At 38.3% G+C, this 15,725-nt stretch overlaps 1 protein-coding gene and 1 pseudogene across 1 annotated transcript; one reads left to right on the top strand and one right to left on the bottom strand.

Moving 5' to 3' along the window:
* Window positions 1-6,940: 6,940 nt before the first annotated feature.
* On the top strand, window positions 6,941-7,867 carry LOC136174019 (olfactory receptor 4C46-like). Its single transcript, XM_065943797.1, has one exon. It carries the CDS (start codon window positions 6,941-6,943, stop codon window positions 7,865-7,867), a length of 927 nt encoding a protein of 308 aa, XP_065799869.1.
* A 5,986-nt stretch (window positions 7,868-13,853) lies between these two features.
* Window positions 13,854-14,782, bottom strand: LOC136175683 (olfactory receptor 4C12-like; annotated as a pseudogene).
* Window positions 14,783-15,725: the final 943 nt, after the last annotated feature.

Genomic DNA, 15,725 nt, shown 5'->3' with positions numbered 1-15,725 from the left:
TATTCAATTAAAAAAGACATAAGCACTCTATGTTCATGGCAGAATTATTCATAAGAGCCAAGATATAGAATGATTCCAAGTACCCATAAATAGATGAATGAATAAAGAAGATGTGTTATGTAGAATCAGTGGAATATTACTTGGCTATAAAAAATAAAGAATTAAATCTTGTCATTTGTGACAACATGAATGGACCTAGAGGGTATCATGCTGAGTGAAATGTCAGAGACAAATACTGTATGATTTCATGTATATGCTGAATCTACAAAACAAAACCAATAATCAAACAGAGCAAAACATAAACAGTAACAGAAATAGCAGTTATATACCAAAGGAGAAGGAATGGGGAGAGGAAAGAAATAGTTGAAGAAAATTAAGAGGAATAACTTCCAGCTGAAAGAATAAATGAATCATGGTGATAAAAAGTACAGTGTGGAAAATATAATCAATAACTAAGTAATAGCTTTATGATACATATCATAATTAGACTTTTAGTGATCATTTTGAAATGTATAGAAAAAGTCACTATGTTTTGTAACAGGAAATAACATAATGTTGTAAGTCAACTATACTTCAAAAACAAACTATAGACTTACAAACTCACTGAGGAAAAGAATACATTTGTGGTTACCATAGACGGTAGGAGAAGGGGGAAAAAATGAAGAGAAGTCAAAAGTGAATACAAACTTCCAGTTATAAGATAAATAAGTAGTAGGAATATGATATACAACATGATAAATATAATTAACACTGCTGTATGTGATATATAAAAGTTTTTAAGGGAATAAATCCTAAGAGTTCATCACACACACACAAAATTATTTCTTTAATTTTTATCTGCATCAGATGATGAATGTTCACTAAACTTATTGTGGTAATCATTTCATGGTGTGTGTAAATCAAATAATTATTATCTACATCTTAAACTTACACAGTTCTATACATCAATTACATATCAATAAACTAGAAGTAAAACAAATTTTAAACAAAATGGGCAAAGGACCTGAATAGACATTTCTAAAAAGAAGACATTCAAATGATCACCAGTTGTATAAAAACACGTTCAACATCACTAATAATCAAGAAAATGCAATTTCAAACCACAATGTTATCACTTCACATTTTTAAGTATGATAATTATCAAAATGATAAAATATAAAAAGCAGTGGTAGGGATATGGAGAAAGGGAACACTTTTGTACTCTTGGTGGGAAATACTTTGGCATAACCATTATGGAAAACAGCAGGGAGATTCCTCTAAAAAATAAAAATAGAGCTACTTTTAATCCATCAATCCTATTTCTGGGTGTATATTCAAAGGAATTCAAATCAATTACAATATCTCAAAGAGATATCTGCACTCATGTTCATTGCAGATTATTCCCATTAACCAGGATATGGAAGCAATTTATGCACCCATTGATGGCTGAATAGGTAGTGTGATATAAATTTAGAATATCATAAAATATCATGTAGCCTTTATGAAAAGGAAAAGCAATCTTTGACCTGAATAAACCTAGGGAATGTTATGCAAAGTAAAATGGGCAAGAGGGAGAATAGAAATAATGCAGGACCTTACATATATATGGAATCTAAAATGTCAAACTTATAGAACCAGAAAGTAGGATAGTGATTGCCAAAGATTGGGGAGCAAGAAATAGGGAGGCACTGATTGGGGGAACAAAGTTTCAGTTATACAAGATGAAGAAGAAGAATATCTGGAAATCTCTTTTACAGCAATGTGATTATAGTTACAATACTGCATTGTACACTTGAAATTTCCTAGGTGAGTGGATGTTAGGTGTTATCCCCAAACACCAATGGAAGGAAAAAAAAAGAAAAGTTAGTAACAATGTAAGTCATGAATATGTAAAATAGCTGATTGTAGTAATTATATTGTTGTGACAAGGTATATTGTTGTTGCTGTTCAGTTGCTAAGTCCTGTCCAACTCTTTGCAACCCCATGGACTGCAGCACCCCAAGCTTCTCTGCCCTTCACTATCTCCTGAAGTTTGCTCAAACTCATGTCCATTAAATTGATGATGCTATCCAACCATCTCATCCTCTCTCGCCCCCGTCTCGCCCTGCCCACAATCTTTCCCAGCATCAGGGTCTTTTCCAATAAGTAGGCTCTTCATATCAGTTGGCCAAAGTATTGGAGCTTCAGCTTCAACATCAGTCCTTCCAATGAATATTTAGGGTTGATTTCCTTTAGGACTGACAGGTTTGATCTCCTTGCTGACCGAGGGACTCTAAAGAGTCTTCTCCAGCACTACACTTTGAATAGTTATATCAAACTCTCATTATATATCTTCACACACACAATTTTATTTCTCCATGATACACACAATAAACTGGAAAATTCTGAAAGAGATCGGAATACCTGACCACCTGACCTGCCTCTTGAGAAACCTGTATGCAGGTCAGGAAGCAATAGTTAGAACTGGACACGGAACAACAGACTGGTTCCAAATAGGAAAATGAGTGTGTCAAGGCTGTATATTATCACCCTGCTTATTTAACTTATATGCAGAGTACATCATGAGAAACACTGGGCTGGAGGAAGCACAAGTTGGAATCAAGATTGCCGGGAGAAATATCACTAACCTCAGATATGCAGATGACACCACCCTTATGGCAGAGAGTGAAGAGGAACTAAAAAGCCTCTTGATGAAATTGAAAGAGGAGAGTGAAAAGGTTGGCTTAAAGCTCAACATTCAGGAAACTAAGATCATGGCATCTGATTCCATCACTTCATGGCAAATAGATGGGGAAACTGTGGAAACAGTGGCTGACTTTATTTTGGGGGTCTCCAAAATCATGGCAGATGGTGATTGCAGTCATGAAATTAAAAGACGCTTACTCCTTGGAAGGAAAGTTATGACCAACCTAAACAGCATATTACAAAGCAGAGACATTACTTTGCCAACAAAGGTCTGTCTAGTCAATGCTATGGTTTTTCCAGTAGTCATGTATGGATGTGAGAGTTGGACTATAAAGAAAGCTGAGCACCAAAGAATTGATGCTCAACTGTGGTGTTGGGGAAGACTCTTGAGAGTCCCTTGGGCTGCAAGGAGATCCAACCAGTCCATCCTAGAGGAGATCAGTCCTGGGTGTTCATTGGAAGGACTGATGTTGAAGCTGAAACTCCAATACTTTGGCCACCTTATGCGAAGAGTTAACTTATTTGAAAAGACCTGATGCTGGGAAAGATTGAGGGCAGGAGGAGAAGGGGACGACAGGATGAGATGGCTGAATGGCATCACCGACTCAATGGACGTGAGTTTGGATGGACTCCGGGATTTGGTGATGGACATGGAGGCCTGGTGTGCTGTGGTTCATGGGGTCGCAAAGAGTCGGACACGACTGAGCGACTGAACTGAACTGAACTGATGATATTTCAATAAATGAGGCAGAGAGAAAAACAGTTTCAGAGCCAAGAACTTCAAATGGTTCTCATTAATTTTCTGCCCTCACTGATCTGGCTCTCAAGTAATCAGCTGTGGTTTCCAATAAGGGTTTAACATTCGTAACAAAATAGGAACTCTTCCATGACTTGATTCAATGGGGAAATTACTTCACAGGTCCACACATTGGGATTGTGCCCCTTTGTTGTTACATGATGCTCATTTTTCTTAACAGTCCAGGTTCAGGCAAAAGGACTCCCATAAACTTAGTTTCAGTTGTAGAGAAGTTAGTTGTTTGCTACAGAATGGGTGGATCTCTGATATGTCACTCCTGAATACCTGCTTCTAAGGCAAAGCCTTTTCATTAAAGGAGGCAATTCCTCGGAGAGAAAGCAACAACCGCAGGACAAGATCCCTGAACCTTGTGGGAATCTCTGTAAACAGCAATAAAGGACAAGGTGAAAATGATCGGTCTTGTAGCTCACTTCTCCAAAGCAAGATTCATCATGAGCACAGTGAACTGTTTGAATATGCTTCCTCCACACTCTCTGCCCCTTGCCCTGTGGGACCAGATAGATTTATCTAAGATCACTTCTCCATAGTGTTTCTAGTGAACCTGTTCTAAATTCAAACAAGAGAACAGATTTCAACAGGTCTTCTTGGAGAAATTTTGAGGCTTTAAGCTAGGTGGAAAGATTTTTATTTCTAAGGCTTTCTTTTTTTTTTTTTTAACAGATTTATTGAGGTATAATCAATATTCCCAAAAGAGTACACATATTGAAGGCATACAGTTTCTTAACAATTGCTCATTTCAGTTAATTATGTGAATAAACTCTGCTCAAGTGAGACATTTTTCATACTGAAAGTAAGAATTGGTCAATTTGAATATAGGATTTTTTTCTGGACACCTCAAATATCACTAAAATCATCTAAGAGACCTGAGGTAAGTTTCTCAATAGTACCAATATTTATTATAGGTTATTACTTCCCATGCATAGCACTCATTATTTGTCAGCACTTTCCAGATATAGTCATAGAACATTTCATCTTCATTCCAATTCTTCAAAAGGTAATTTGTGATTTTATTAACTTAATTTGAAAGTTGGATATTTTGAGGCTCATAGAGGTTTAACAAATTGTAGACGCCCAGTTCTCTGACACCATGAACTAGGCTTTGTCATGAGACTTCTCTTTTAGTAAGCAAAACTATTGATGAGGATTAAAACAAAATGTAAATACATTTCACATATATAAAAGAGGAAATTACAAATATCAGTGACATAAATCATTAGTGGTTTCATCAAACACAAATATGGAAGCTCTCATGAAAAAAACTGCTAAGAGTAAGATGAATCTCCATTGCATCTTTGAGAGTAAAATTGGTGATGATTCTTCTGGAGCTCATTGCACAGTTAAACAGTTCTCTGCATTTCTGCTCCAACTGTTAGCTCTTCTATCCCACAGGGACATACACAGTCACAGAAGTAACCAAAAGCTCTTTTTTGCATCCATGGTACCGTGGTGGATGAGTTCATACATATTCCTTCAATTATCACAATGATCTATGAGGTGGATATCATTATTATAAATTTCTAGCTGAGAAAACAAGGATATGAGGTGACAAAGAAATGTACCTTCGATGAAAGAGATTGCATTCAGAAGAACCAGGACTTGAATCAGGTCTTTCTGATACTCAAGCAGTATTTATTGTTTAACATTTTGCAGAGAAATCTGATGTCCCAGCAGTCTGGAGTGGTGTAAGAGAATGGAGAGATAGGCCTGAGGGAAAAGTCAAGATGGAAGGACCATTCGATGAATGCAATACCACATTTTACTTACTAGTTGAGATTTCAAATACATCATCGTGTGTGTGTGGGTGTGTGTGTCTGTGTGTGTGAGAGAGCAGATGAAATTGTTCTGTATAAACTAGCTTCTGAAGTAGTATTAAAGTAATTTGAATTATTATCAAAATGAGATTACTAGTTCAACATTGTCTATCCTAACTTAACAATGCTGGGTATAGGTTAAAATTTTGAAGGGAAAATTAATAAATAAGATTAACCTGAGATTTAATGTTGGCCCTGCCCATTATTAACCGCTTGGTGGTGGACAAAATCCTAAATTTCTCTATGCTTCTCTTTCCTAATGTATAAGATCAGTATAAAAGTGGCAGCACTGAGGACCTTTTAGCTTTGGGCTGAGGGTCACGTGTCTACGTGAGCACTTAAAGCCACAGAAAGCGTGCAGCTTTAGTACAAGCGTTGCTACTACAGCTGCTACCGTTAGTCTCCGGCACTGCTTCCTCACCTGCAGAGGGGATGATACGCCGGCAACTGCACGGGCTGCATTGCTGAGAAAAGGAAGCGAGGGAATGAAACAGCATGCACACAGCATTCCTGCACACAGGAATATCCATTCCTGTGGCTGTTTAGTCACTAAATCCTGCCTGACGCTTTGCAGCCCCATGGACTGGAGTCTGCCAGTTTCCTCTGTCCAGGTGATTTTACAGGTAAGAATATGAGAGGGGGTTGCCATTCCCTTCCCCAGGAGATCTTCCCAAACCAGAGACTGAAGACAGCATTGTCTCCTGCATTAGCAGGGAGATTCTTTACCTCTAACCTACTAAGGTAGCCAATCATTCATGGGGTCTCCTGGTGGCTCAGCGGTAAAGAATCTGCCTGCAGTGTAGGAGACCTGGGTTCGATATTTCGTTTGGGATGATTCCCCTGGAGAAGGAAATTGCAACCCACTCCAGTATTCTTGCCTAGAGAATTTCAAGGACAGAGGAGCCTGGCAGGCTACAGTCCATGGGTTTGCAAAGAGTTGGACATGACTGAGTGACTAACTTATAAGGCTTACATTAATGCTAAGTGATTAGATTTAGTCAACATGCATTATAAATACTTTTAATTAGCTCTTATATTCATTTTTTATATTCCCATCACCACCTTCCTGTTACTCCTTTTCCAACTCATAAGAAGCTTCTGTGGTTTCTGTCTCCATCTTACATCCCTTTAGTGAAACTCAGCCAGCTTCATCTAAGACACTTAAAGATCTTTGCTAGAATAACATACAAGATTCCCTCTTGATCAAATTCCTTTCATCCCTCTACACATATTAACAACCTTCCAAAATTCCCCATTTCTTAGGGAGTAAAAAGAAACTTCCTAAACTTTATATTCATGGGTTTTATGTCCATTTTATAACTCCTTTCAAACATATATACCATTATTTGGGAAATCTACTACTTCAGTTTAGTTGTAACTTGAGATCTCAGAAGATAAAGGTCTCCTGCATATGTGGTTACTAAAGTTCCTTGTGTCTATACTCTTAACAGAAATTTCTCTAGGCGGCAACAGGAGTAATCTTAAAAACTTAGAACGTTTTATTTGTCAAATAAACTCAAAAGAATCCACACTCATTATATCCTGGGCACTTATCACTTACTGGAATGGAGTATAATATATTCAAAGTTGCATGATTGAAAATTACAGGTTTCTTTCAGGTAATGAAATGAAACATTATATGATACACATGGAGAACAGGAACGTGACAGAGTTTGTTCTACTAGGGCTCACAGAGAATCCAAAGATGCAGAAAATTGTATTTGTTGTGTTTCTGGTCATCTACCTCACCACTGTGGTAGGGAATGTGCTCATCATGGTCATCATCAATGCCAGTTCATCACTGAGGTCTCCCATGTACTTTTTCCTGGCCCATCTCTCCTTTGTTGATGTCTGCTATTCCTCTGTAAGTACCCCCAAACTGATTGCCGATTCACTCTATGAAAAGAAGACTATCCTATTTAATGGTTGCATGACCCAAATCTTTGGGGAACATCTCTTTGGAGCTGCTGAGATAATCCTGCTCACCGTGATGGCTTACGACTGCTATGTGGCCATCTGCAAGCCCTTGCACTATACAACCATCATGAACTGGCGGGTGTGTGGGCTGCTAGCAGGAGCCGCTTGGGTGGGAGGCTTTCTTCATGTATTCATTCAGGTCCTGTTTGTTTTCCACTTACCCTTCTGTGGCCCTAATGTCATAGATCACTTTATGTGTGACCTGAACCCTTTGCTCAGTCTTGTCTGCACTGATACCCACACTCTAGGGCTCTTTGTTGCTGCCAACAGTGGTTTAATCTGTCTGTTAAACTTCCTTCTCCTGCTGGTCTCCTATGTGGCCATCCTTTACTCCCTAAAGACCTACAGTTTGGAGGCAAGACGCAAAGCCTTCTCCACCTGTGTTTCCCACATCACAGTGGTTGTCTTATTTTTTGTGCCCTGCACATTTGTGTACATGAGACCCACAGCTACTTTACCTATTGATAAAGCAGTTGCTGTATTCTACACTATGATAACTCCCATGTTAAATCCCTTAATCTATACCTTGAGAAATGCCCAGATGAAAAATGCCATTAGGCAATTGTGCAGTAGGAAAGTTATTTCAGCAGACAGATAAATGTACCTAGAACTCACCATTGATTAGTGTTAGTCACTCAGTTGTGTCTGACTCTGCAATGCCATGGACTGTATGTAGCCCACCAGGCAAATGTCAAAATGACATTTTGGATGAGCTCAGTAAGAACTACTCAAGGGATAAAGAAATTAACTACAGAAAATTATAGCATTTCTCATTGAATGGAACAGAAATAGCTACACAAAAGGAGAAAAACATAACCCAGTACTATTTCTTTCATACATAGAAGATTCTACCAAATTGATGTTAAATTTTACAACAGCAACCATGAATGTGAATTTGTAGACTTTCCTTCTGATAAGATTTTGAAAATGCTAAGTAGTTTGGTTTTGAGCAGTAATCTTTACAGGAATCCTAAGAAGCAGGCACTGCTATCATCCCAATTTTATAAGTGAGGAAATATTCAGAATGGGGAGGATATTAAAACAGACATATTGAAAGAGTCAGTAATCAGAATATGATTGATTCTCCAGACCATAATCTTAAATGCTCTGGTATACTCTCCTGCAATTATGGTGGAAAAGGAATATAATTAATAGTTGCTCAGTTGGTAAAGAATCCACCTGTAATGTGGGAGATCAATCCCTGGGTTGGGAAGATCCCCTGGAGAAGGGAATGTCTATCCACTCCAGTATTCTGGCCTGGAGAATTCCACGGACTATATAGTCCATGAGGTCTCAAAGAGTGGGACACCACTGAGTGACTTTCACTTTCACTTCACCGTTTATTAAGCCAGGAGTTGGGCTTCCTGGTAGCTCAGTCAGTAAAGAATCTGCCTGCAGTACAGAAGACGTGAGTTCAATACCTAAGCCTGGAAGATCCCCTGGAGAAGGAAATGGCTACCCACTCCAGTCTCCTTGCTTGGAAAATCCCATGGACAAAGGAGTCTGGTGAGCTGCAGTCCATGGGGTCGCAAAGAGTTGGGCACAAATGAACAGCTAGGACTTTCACTTATTTTTCATGCTTGACAGATTGAATATACTGTTTCATTACTATAAATAAAAATTCCATTAACTTTCACTAGTAACTCTATATATTATTGTTGACAGTTGTATGTTGACTGTCACATTATAGTATATAGTTATTACATAGCTATAAAAGCAATGCGTCATTGAACTTCTGTAACCATTGAATGAAGATTGCACAATCTTTTCCAATTTTCTTGTAAGGTTTCAGAATATCTAGTACTGCTCATGACACCATCTTAGGTTGAAAAATAATCATAAAAAGTAATGATTCAAAAAATATCATTAGACAGGAATTTTATTTATTATATATGTAGTTATATTCCACAAAGTATTTGCATGACATGTAATAATCATCAAGATGTGAATACCAGACAGACCACCTTACCTGATTTCTGAGAAATAGGTATGCAGGTTGAGAAGCAACAGTTAGAACTGGACATGGAACAATAGACTGGTTCCAAATTGGGAAAGGAGTAGGTCAAGGCTGTATATTGTCACCCTGCTTATTTAACTTAAATGCAGTGTACCTCATGCAAAATGCTGGGCTGGAGGAAGCGTAAGCTAGACTCAAGATTGCCAGGAGAAATATCAATAACCTCAGATATGCAGAGGACACCACCCTTAAGGCAGAAAGTGAAGGTCCTCTTGATGAAAGTGAAAGAGGAGAGTGGAAAAGTTGGCTTAAAACTCAACATTCAGAAAACAAAGATCATGGCATCTGGTCCCATCACTTCATGGCAAATAGACGGGGAAACAGTGGACACAGTGACAGACTTTATTTTCTTGGGCTCCAAAATCACTGCAGTTGGTGACTCCAGCCATGAAATTAAAAGATACTTGCTTCTTGGAAGAAAAGCTATGACCAACCCAGACAGCATATTAAAAAGCAGAGACATTACTCTGCCAAGAAAAGTCCAGATAGTCAAGGCTATGGTCTTCCCAGTGGTCACATACGATTGTGAGATCTGGACCATAAAGATGGCACAAACCGTGGTTCTGGAGAAGACTCCAGGTTCCTAAAACTCCCTTGTACAGCAAGGAGATCAAACCAGTCAATCTTAAGGGAGATCAACTCTGAATATTCACTGGAAGGACTGATGCTGAAGCTGAAACTCCAGACAACTCATTGGAAAAGTCCCTGATGATGGGAAAGATTGAGGGCAGAGGAGAGGAGGGCATCAGAGGATGTGGTGGCTGGATGGCATCACTGATGCAATAAACATAAACTTGGGCAAACTCCGGGAGATGTTGAGGGACAGGGAGGCCTGGCACGCTGCAGTCCATGGCTTCGCAAAGAGTCAGACACAACTGGGTGACTGAACAGTAACAAGTAATCTCTATAATAAACCAAGAAGGCATGCAGAAAGATATGTGTGCATACACCCATGCTCAATCCTGTCCAATTCTTTGTGACCCCATGGACTGTAGGTCCCTCTCTGTCCCTGTGATTCCCAAGCAAGAATAGTGGAGTGGGTTGCCATTCCTACTCCAGGGGAATCTTCCCGACCAGGGGATTGAAACTGTGTCTCTTGACTCTCCTGCATTGGCAGGCGGATTCTTTATCACTGGCACCACCTGGGAAGCAGAAAAAGGAAAGGATCAAAAAGTGTCCTAAAGAGAAAAGCATCAAAGCAGATATATTGGAAGGCCAGTAACCAAGATTGACTAATTTCCCAGGTCAGGCACTGAACTTCAATGAAGTTCCAGGCAGTGATGTCAGAATGTTTACAGATAATTGTACTACTAACCATTTACTGAGCCAGAACCTGTGCTTAACAGAGTATGTGTTGGATCATTATCACTAAAAATCTAATAATTTTTCATTAATAACTGTGCTTGTTTTTATATATCACCATTGATAGTCACATGGTACCCGCAATATTATAGTATGTAACTATTTAATGCTATAAACGCACTGGCCCTGTCTCCCTCCGTGGGGGGGATAATGAATGTTACACCATTTCCAAATTCCCTTGCAGCCTTCGGCACTCTTTGGCATTGCTCATATAACCCAGGCTCCGCCGGTCACACATCAGAAAGAGTAAAGACTCAGATAAAAGGACATTCTGATGTCAGAAAAGCATTTCTGTCTTTCCCATATACAGTCACCCTCTGTAAAGTCCTGTAAAGTGCATGCCTGCTATATAGCAATAGTTTCTACGAGATAGCACAGTATCATATGCATGGTAAATACTGAATGTGTGGGTGAACATATAAAGGAGAACAATTAAAGTCACTAAAATGAAAGAAGCAGTGCTAGAGGCGAGGGAATTCCTTTCTCCTTTAAGTTGGTTGAACTTCAAGGAAAAGTCTGGCTTGACCTCAGAGGGAACTACAATTTGCTTTTATTCCTGTTTAAACTGAGGATGAGAAAGAAATTTAAACTACACCTCTCAGCATATGAGCGAATGTTTTACCTTAATATCCGCCCTGCTCTCAGCAAGAATTTTTTATCTTATTAATATGAGCTCTTTAAGCGATATTCTTCAATTAACCTATTTACTTTTCAGTAACATTTCATTATTAAAAGCTGTTTTTAAAAATACATGGTTCTGTCTACATATAAAGCAATTTTAAGATAAACGCACTCCTTTTATACTTTTTTGTCTTAATTCATTAGCTAACAAATATTTGGAGCACACAGAATGTATTAGTCATGTTGATAGTTGCTGGGGGTGCAGTGGTTAAAAAAAGAGAGCTAGACAGACAGAAACCTGGATTCTACCTTCAAAAAGCTTAAGATCCATTGAAAAACTCCCAAGAGGAAGTAAAAAAATTACAACAAGGTGTTATAAATTATAAAATAGTGGAAGGACAAGATACCATGAAATGTGTAGGGAATAGAAATTTGTACAGCCACTATGAAAAACAGTATGGAGGTTCCTTAAAAAACTAAAAATAGAACTACCATATGATTCAGTGATTCAACTCCTAGGAATATATCCAGAGAAATCCACAATTTGAAGGGACGAACGCACCCCAATGTTCATTACAGCACTGTTTACAATAGCCAGGGCATAGAAGCAACCTAAATGCCCATCAACAGAGGATGGATAAAGAATATGCGGTACATATACACAATGGAATATAATCAGCCCTAAGAAATGAAACCGTGCCATTCACGGATGTGTGGACGGACCTAGAGACTATCATACAGAGTGAAGTAAGTCAGAAAGAGAAAAACAAACATTGAATATTATCACTTACATGTGGAATCTAAAAAATGATACAGATGAACTTATTTGCAAAGCAAAAATAGTCACACATAATAGAGAACAAACACAGTTACCAAGTGGGGAAGGGGGAGTGGAAAGAGCTGGGAGATTGGGACTGACATACACACTCTACTACGCATGAAACAAATAAACAATAAGAACCCGCAGTATAGCACAGAGAACTCTGTTCAGTGGTGACCTAAATGGACAGGAAATCCTAACAAGAGGGGACATGCGTATGTGCATGACTGATTCACCTTGCTGTACATCAAGAAACTAATGCAACGTTGTAGAGCAACTATACTCTGATTAAAACTAATTTTAAAAAAGAACTATGAGGATCTGTAGAAATGTGTGTGCCCAGTTTAATTTTTAAATATGAATACGATAAAGTGTTATATAGGTTTCCTCACATATGAAAAAGCTTTTATTTTAAAAATTAAAGGCCAAATTATATGATGTAATTATTATAATATGTTGTTTGTACCTTAACATAAAGACACCAATGTTTTACATTATTATTTTCACAAATCAAAACTGTTCATAAAAATTATAAATGTGAGTGTAGTTTGGCATAACCGCAACTGCTGACAGCAGTGATTAGCAACAGAAAAGCACAAAAACATATGGGAATGAGTTTGTGGTGGCAGCAAGTTGGTCTGAGCAACATGGGTACATGGATGCAAAGGAAGAGAGAATTAGAACTGATAAAAGAACAGTATTTTAACTGTTTTAATGAGAATTAAAACTGTCTTGTGATATAAGAACCAGAACTTCAAGGGAAAAAAGTAAAAGTGGCATAAGCAATGAAGTGCAATGTGAGTAGAGATCACTGCCACAGCTGATGAACGAATGATCATATCTGGGTCCATCGGATCAGGTTCAGTGGGAAACCATGTGAAGTTTTTTTTAATAAATATCACCAGTTTCATTACCTCATTTCTGTCCAAACTGCCTGGAAAGACACACTAGAGTTGCGTTTAATGAGTAAAAAGTATGTGGATAAAGAGTATGTATCAGAATGTATCTCAGTTCTACCACTAACTTGAAGTTTGGTCAAACATGCCATCACTTCATCCATGGGCAAAATCTACACTCCCTCCAAAAGACTGAAATCCTGGCCTGGGAAGGAAGTCCACATTCTAAATTAATTCCTTCTTTGGATGCTCATTTCTCAGTCAAAGGGCTTTTTTTGGAGAGCTCATTACCCTTTTCATAGTTAGAAAAGGGTAATGACATACTTATTGACTGCATGTGAACTTTTTCAGTTCACATTACTCTGTTCTGTTCTCTGACTGGATCCCACCTAATACAATATGGAAAATACGTAATACAATGCTAGTCTTATAAGCATATCATAAATAGTATTTCTTTTACTGTACAGTCAAGATTTAATGAACAAGAAAATTCACACAAAAAAATTCTATATTGAGGCCAGAGTCCAAAGTAAAGGAGTATCATTAGGCATGTTTTAATAATCAGTAGTAACCAACACATCTCCATGCTACGTAATAAGACCAATTCAAACTCTTACTTATTAGCTTCTGAAGGTATTTCCAGATTTCCTGTTAATAGATAAGTATTTATTGATTAAGGCACATTAAGTTGTGATAAGGAGAGTGAGATGGGACACAGTAAGTCTGGATTCCAACCCAAGCTTTAGTTCTTGTGTTTAAGTGGCAATCAGCAAGTGTTATTCATTCCCTTGTTAGATTCAATATATCATCAAGAGGCTTGGACTAGAGTACCTCTATTACTTCTATCCATAACGTTTAATGATTCTGTTTAACTATTACCTGAAGTCACTTTTTTCTTCCAGAGTTTCTTCATAGCACGTTTAACCTCAGCATTTCTGAGGGTATAGATTAAAGGATTTAACATAGGGGCCACCATAGTGTAAAAGACAGCAACAGCTTTATCAATGGGCAGAGTGGCGACTGGGCGAAGATACACAAACACGCAGGGCACGAAGAATAACACAACCACCGTGATGTGAGAGCCACATGTAGAAAGGGCTCTGCGTCTCCCCTCCAGGCTAGAGTTCTTCAGGGAGTGCAAGATGACCACATAGGAGACCAACAGGAGAAGGAGGCTTAACAGGCAGATGGACCCACTGTTGACAGCAACAAAGAGGCCAAGGATGTGGGTGTCCATGCAGACAAGCTGCAACAAAGGGTACAAGTCACACATGAAGTGGTCTATGACACTGGGGCCACAGAAGGGCAGCCGGGCTGTAAAGAGGATCTGAACGCTTGCATGGAGAAACCCTCCAGTCCAGGCCACCCCAGCAGGAGCAGGCACAGCCTGCGGCTCACGATGGCCGTGTAGTGCAGAGGCCTGCAGATGGCCACGTGGCGGTCATAGGCCATCTCCGTCAGCAGGATGATCTCAGCAGCACCAAAAACGTGTTCTGCATAGACCTGAGCCATACAGCCATGAAAGGAGATTGTCTTGAGCTCATGAAGGGAGTCCACAATCAACTTAGGAGCCGAAGAAGAAGAGTAAATTGTGTCTATCAAGGAAAGGTGGGTCAGGAAGAAGTACATGGGGGCGTTCAGAGCCTGGCTGGTGGTGATGGTGACCATGATGAGCAGGTTGCCTGAGAGGGTTACCATGTACAAGACCAAAAACACCACAAACACTACCTTTTGCATTTGGGGGTCCTGTGTAAGACCTACTAGAATGAACACAGTCACATTCCTTTCATGCTCCATCTATGTGGTGCGGGTAATAAAAATTTCGGGAAAGAATGCTTTGCCTTAAAAAGAAAAGAAAAAAGAACCATGAAAAAAGTGAAATATACCAAAACTCTGCCTTTTAACAGTACTCTGATGATGTCACAGATGAGTCTTGCTTTTCCCAAAATGCTATAGGAATAGTGTCTTAAAAGTTATTTTAGTTGACCTAGTCTTTTTTTATTCTAATCTCAAATTATTTCTATAAGACATAGAGTAACCAAAAGAAAGAAATTCAATTTCCTTGGCCATAGTGTCTGAAATACTTTAATGGAACATCAATTTATTGGAATAATTTGGACATTAGTAGAAACAATTTTGGAGGATAATCTAAAAGTTTATGCACAAAATAACATGAATTGAAAAATCACAAAATAGTCTATTTTTACAAATTATGTAAAAATAGGGGGAAATTTGGTGAATATATTTATTGAATTAGCATTTAAAGATTACAGATTTTATATGCACCTTTTAAAAATAAAGTTCAAATTCAACAATTTCACTTAGAAAATGTTATAAACTTTTCTAATCTATGTTTAAACATATGCATAGAAGATTGGTAAGAAAAATAATTTAATACATTGAGGACATTTGCTCCTGAATGTGAGATTATGGTTTATATTTTATTTCCCATGTTTTTCAATATTTTCTAAATTTCTACAGCTTACATAACTAATTCTATGATTAGAAATTAAATATAACCTTCATGTTTTGTCTTAGAGTTCTAAAGCTGAAACTATGTGGTTTTAAATTGACTGGAATATGCATGAGAAAACAGACATAGGGAATTGTATTTTGACACATCATGGGACCCCAAGAAATATCTGAATATAATTAAAGTAACTGCTCTAATATACTCAAAATTGTTATCAATTCACCAACTAGACATAGAGTAGGGGCAGGATTGGGTGCTCACTGCTTT

This window comes from Muntiacus reevesi, chromosome 9 (assembly GCF_963930625.1).
Source record: "Muntiacus reevesi chromosome 9, mMunRee1.1, whole genome shotgun sequence".
In the NCBI taxonomy this organism is placed as follows: domain Eukaryota; kingdom Metazoa; phylum Chordata; class Mammalia; order Artiodactyla; family Cervidae; genus Muntiacus; species Muntiacus reevesi.
This window is presented reverse-complemented; position numbering and strand designations above follow the sequence as displayed.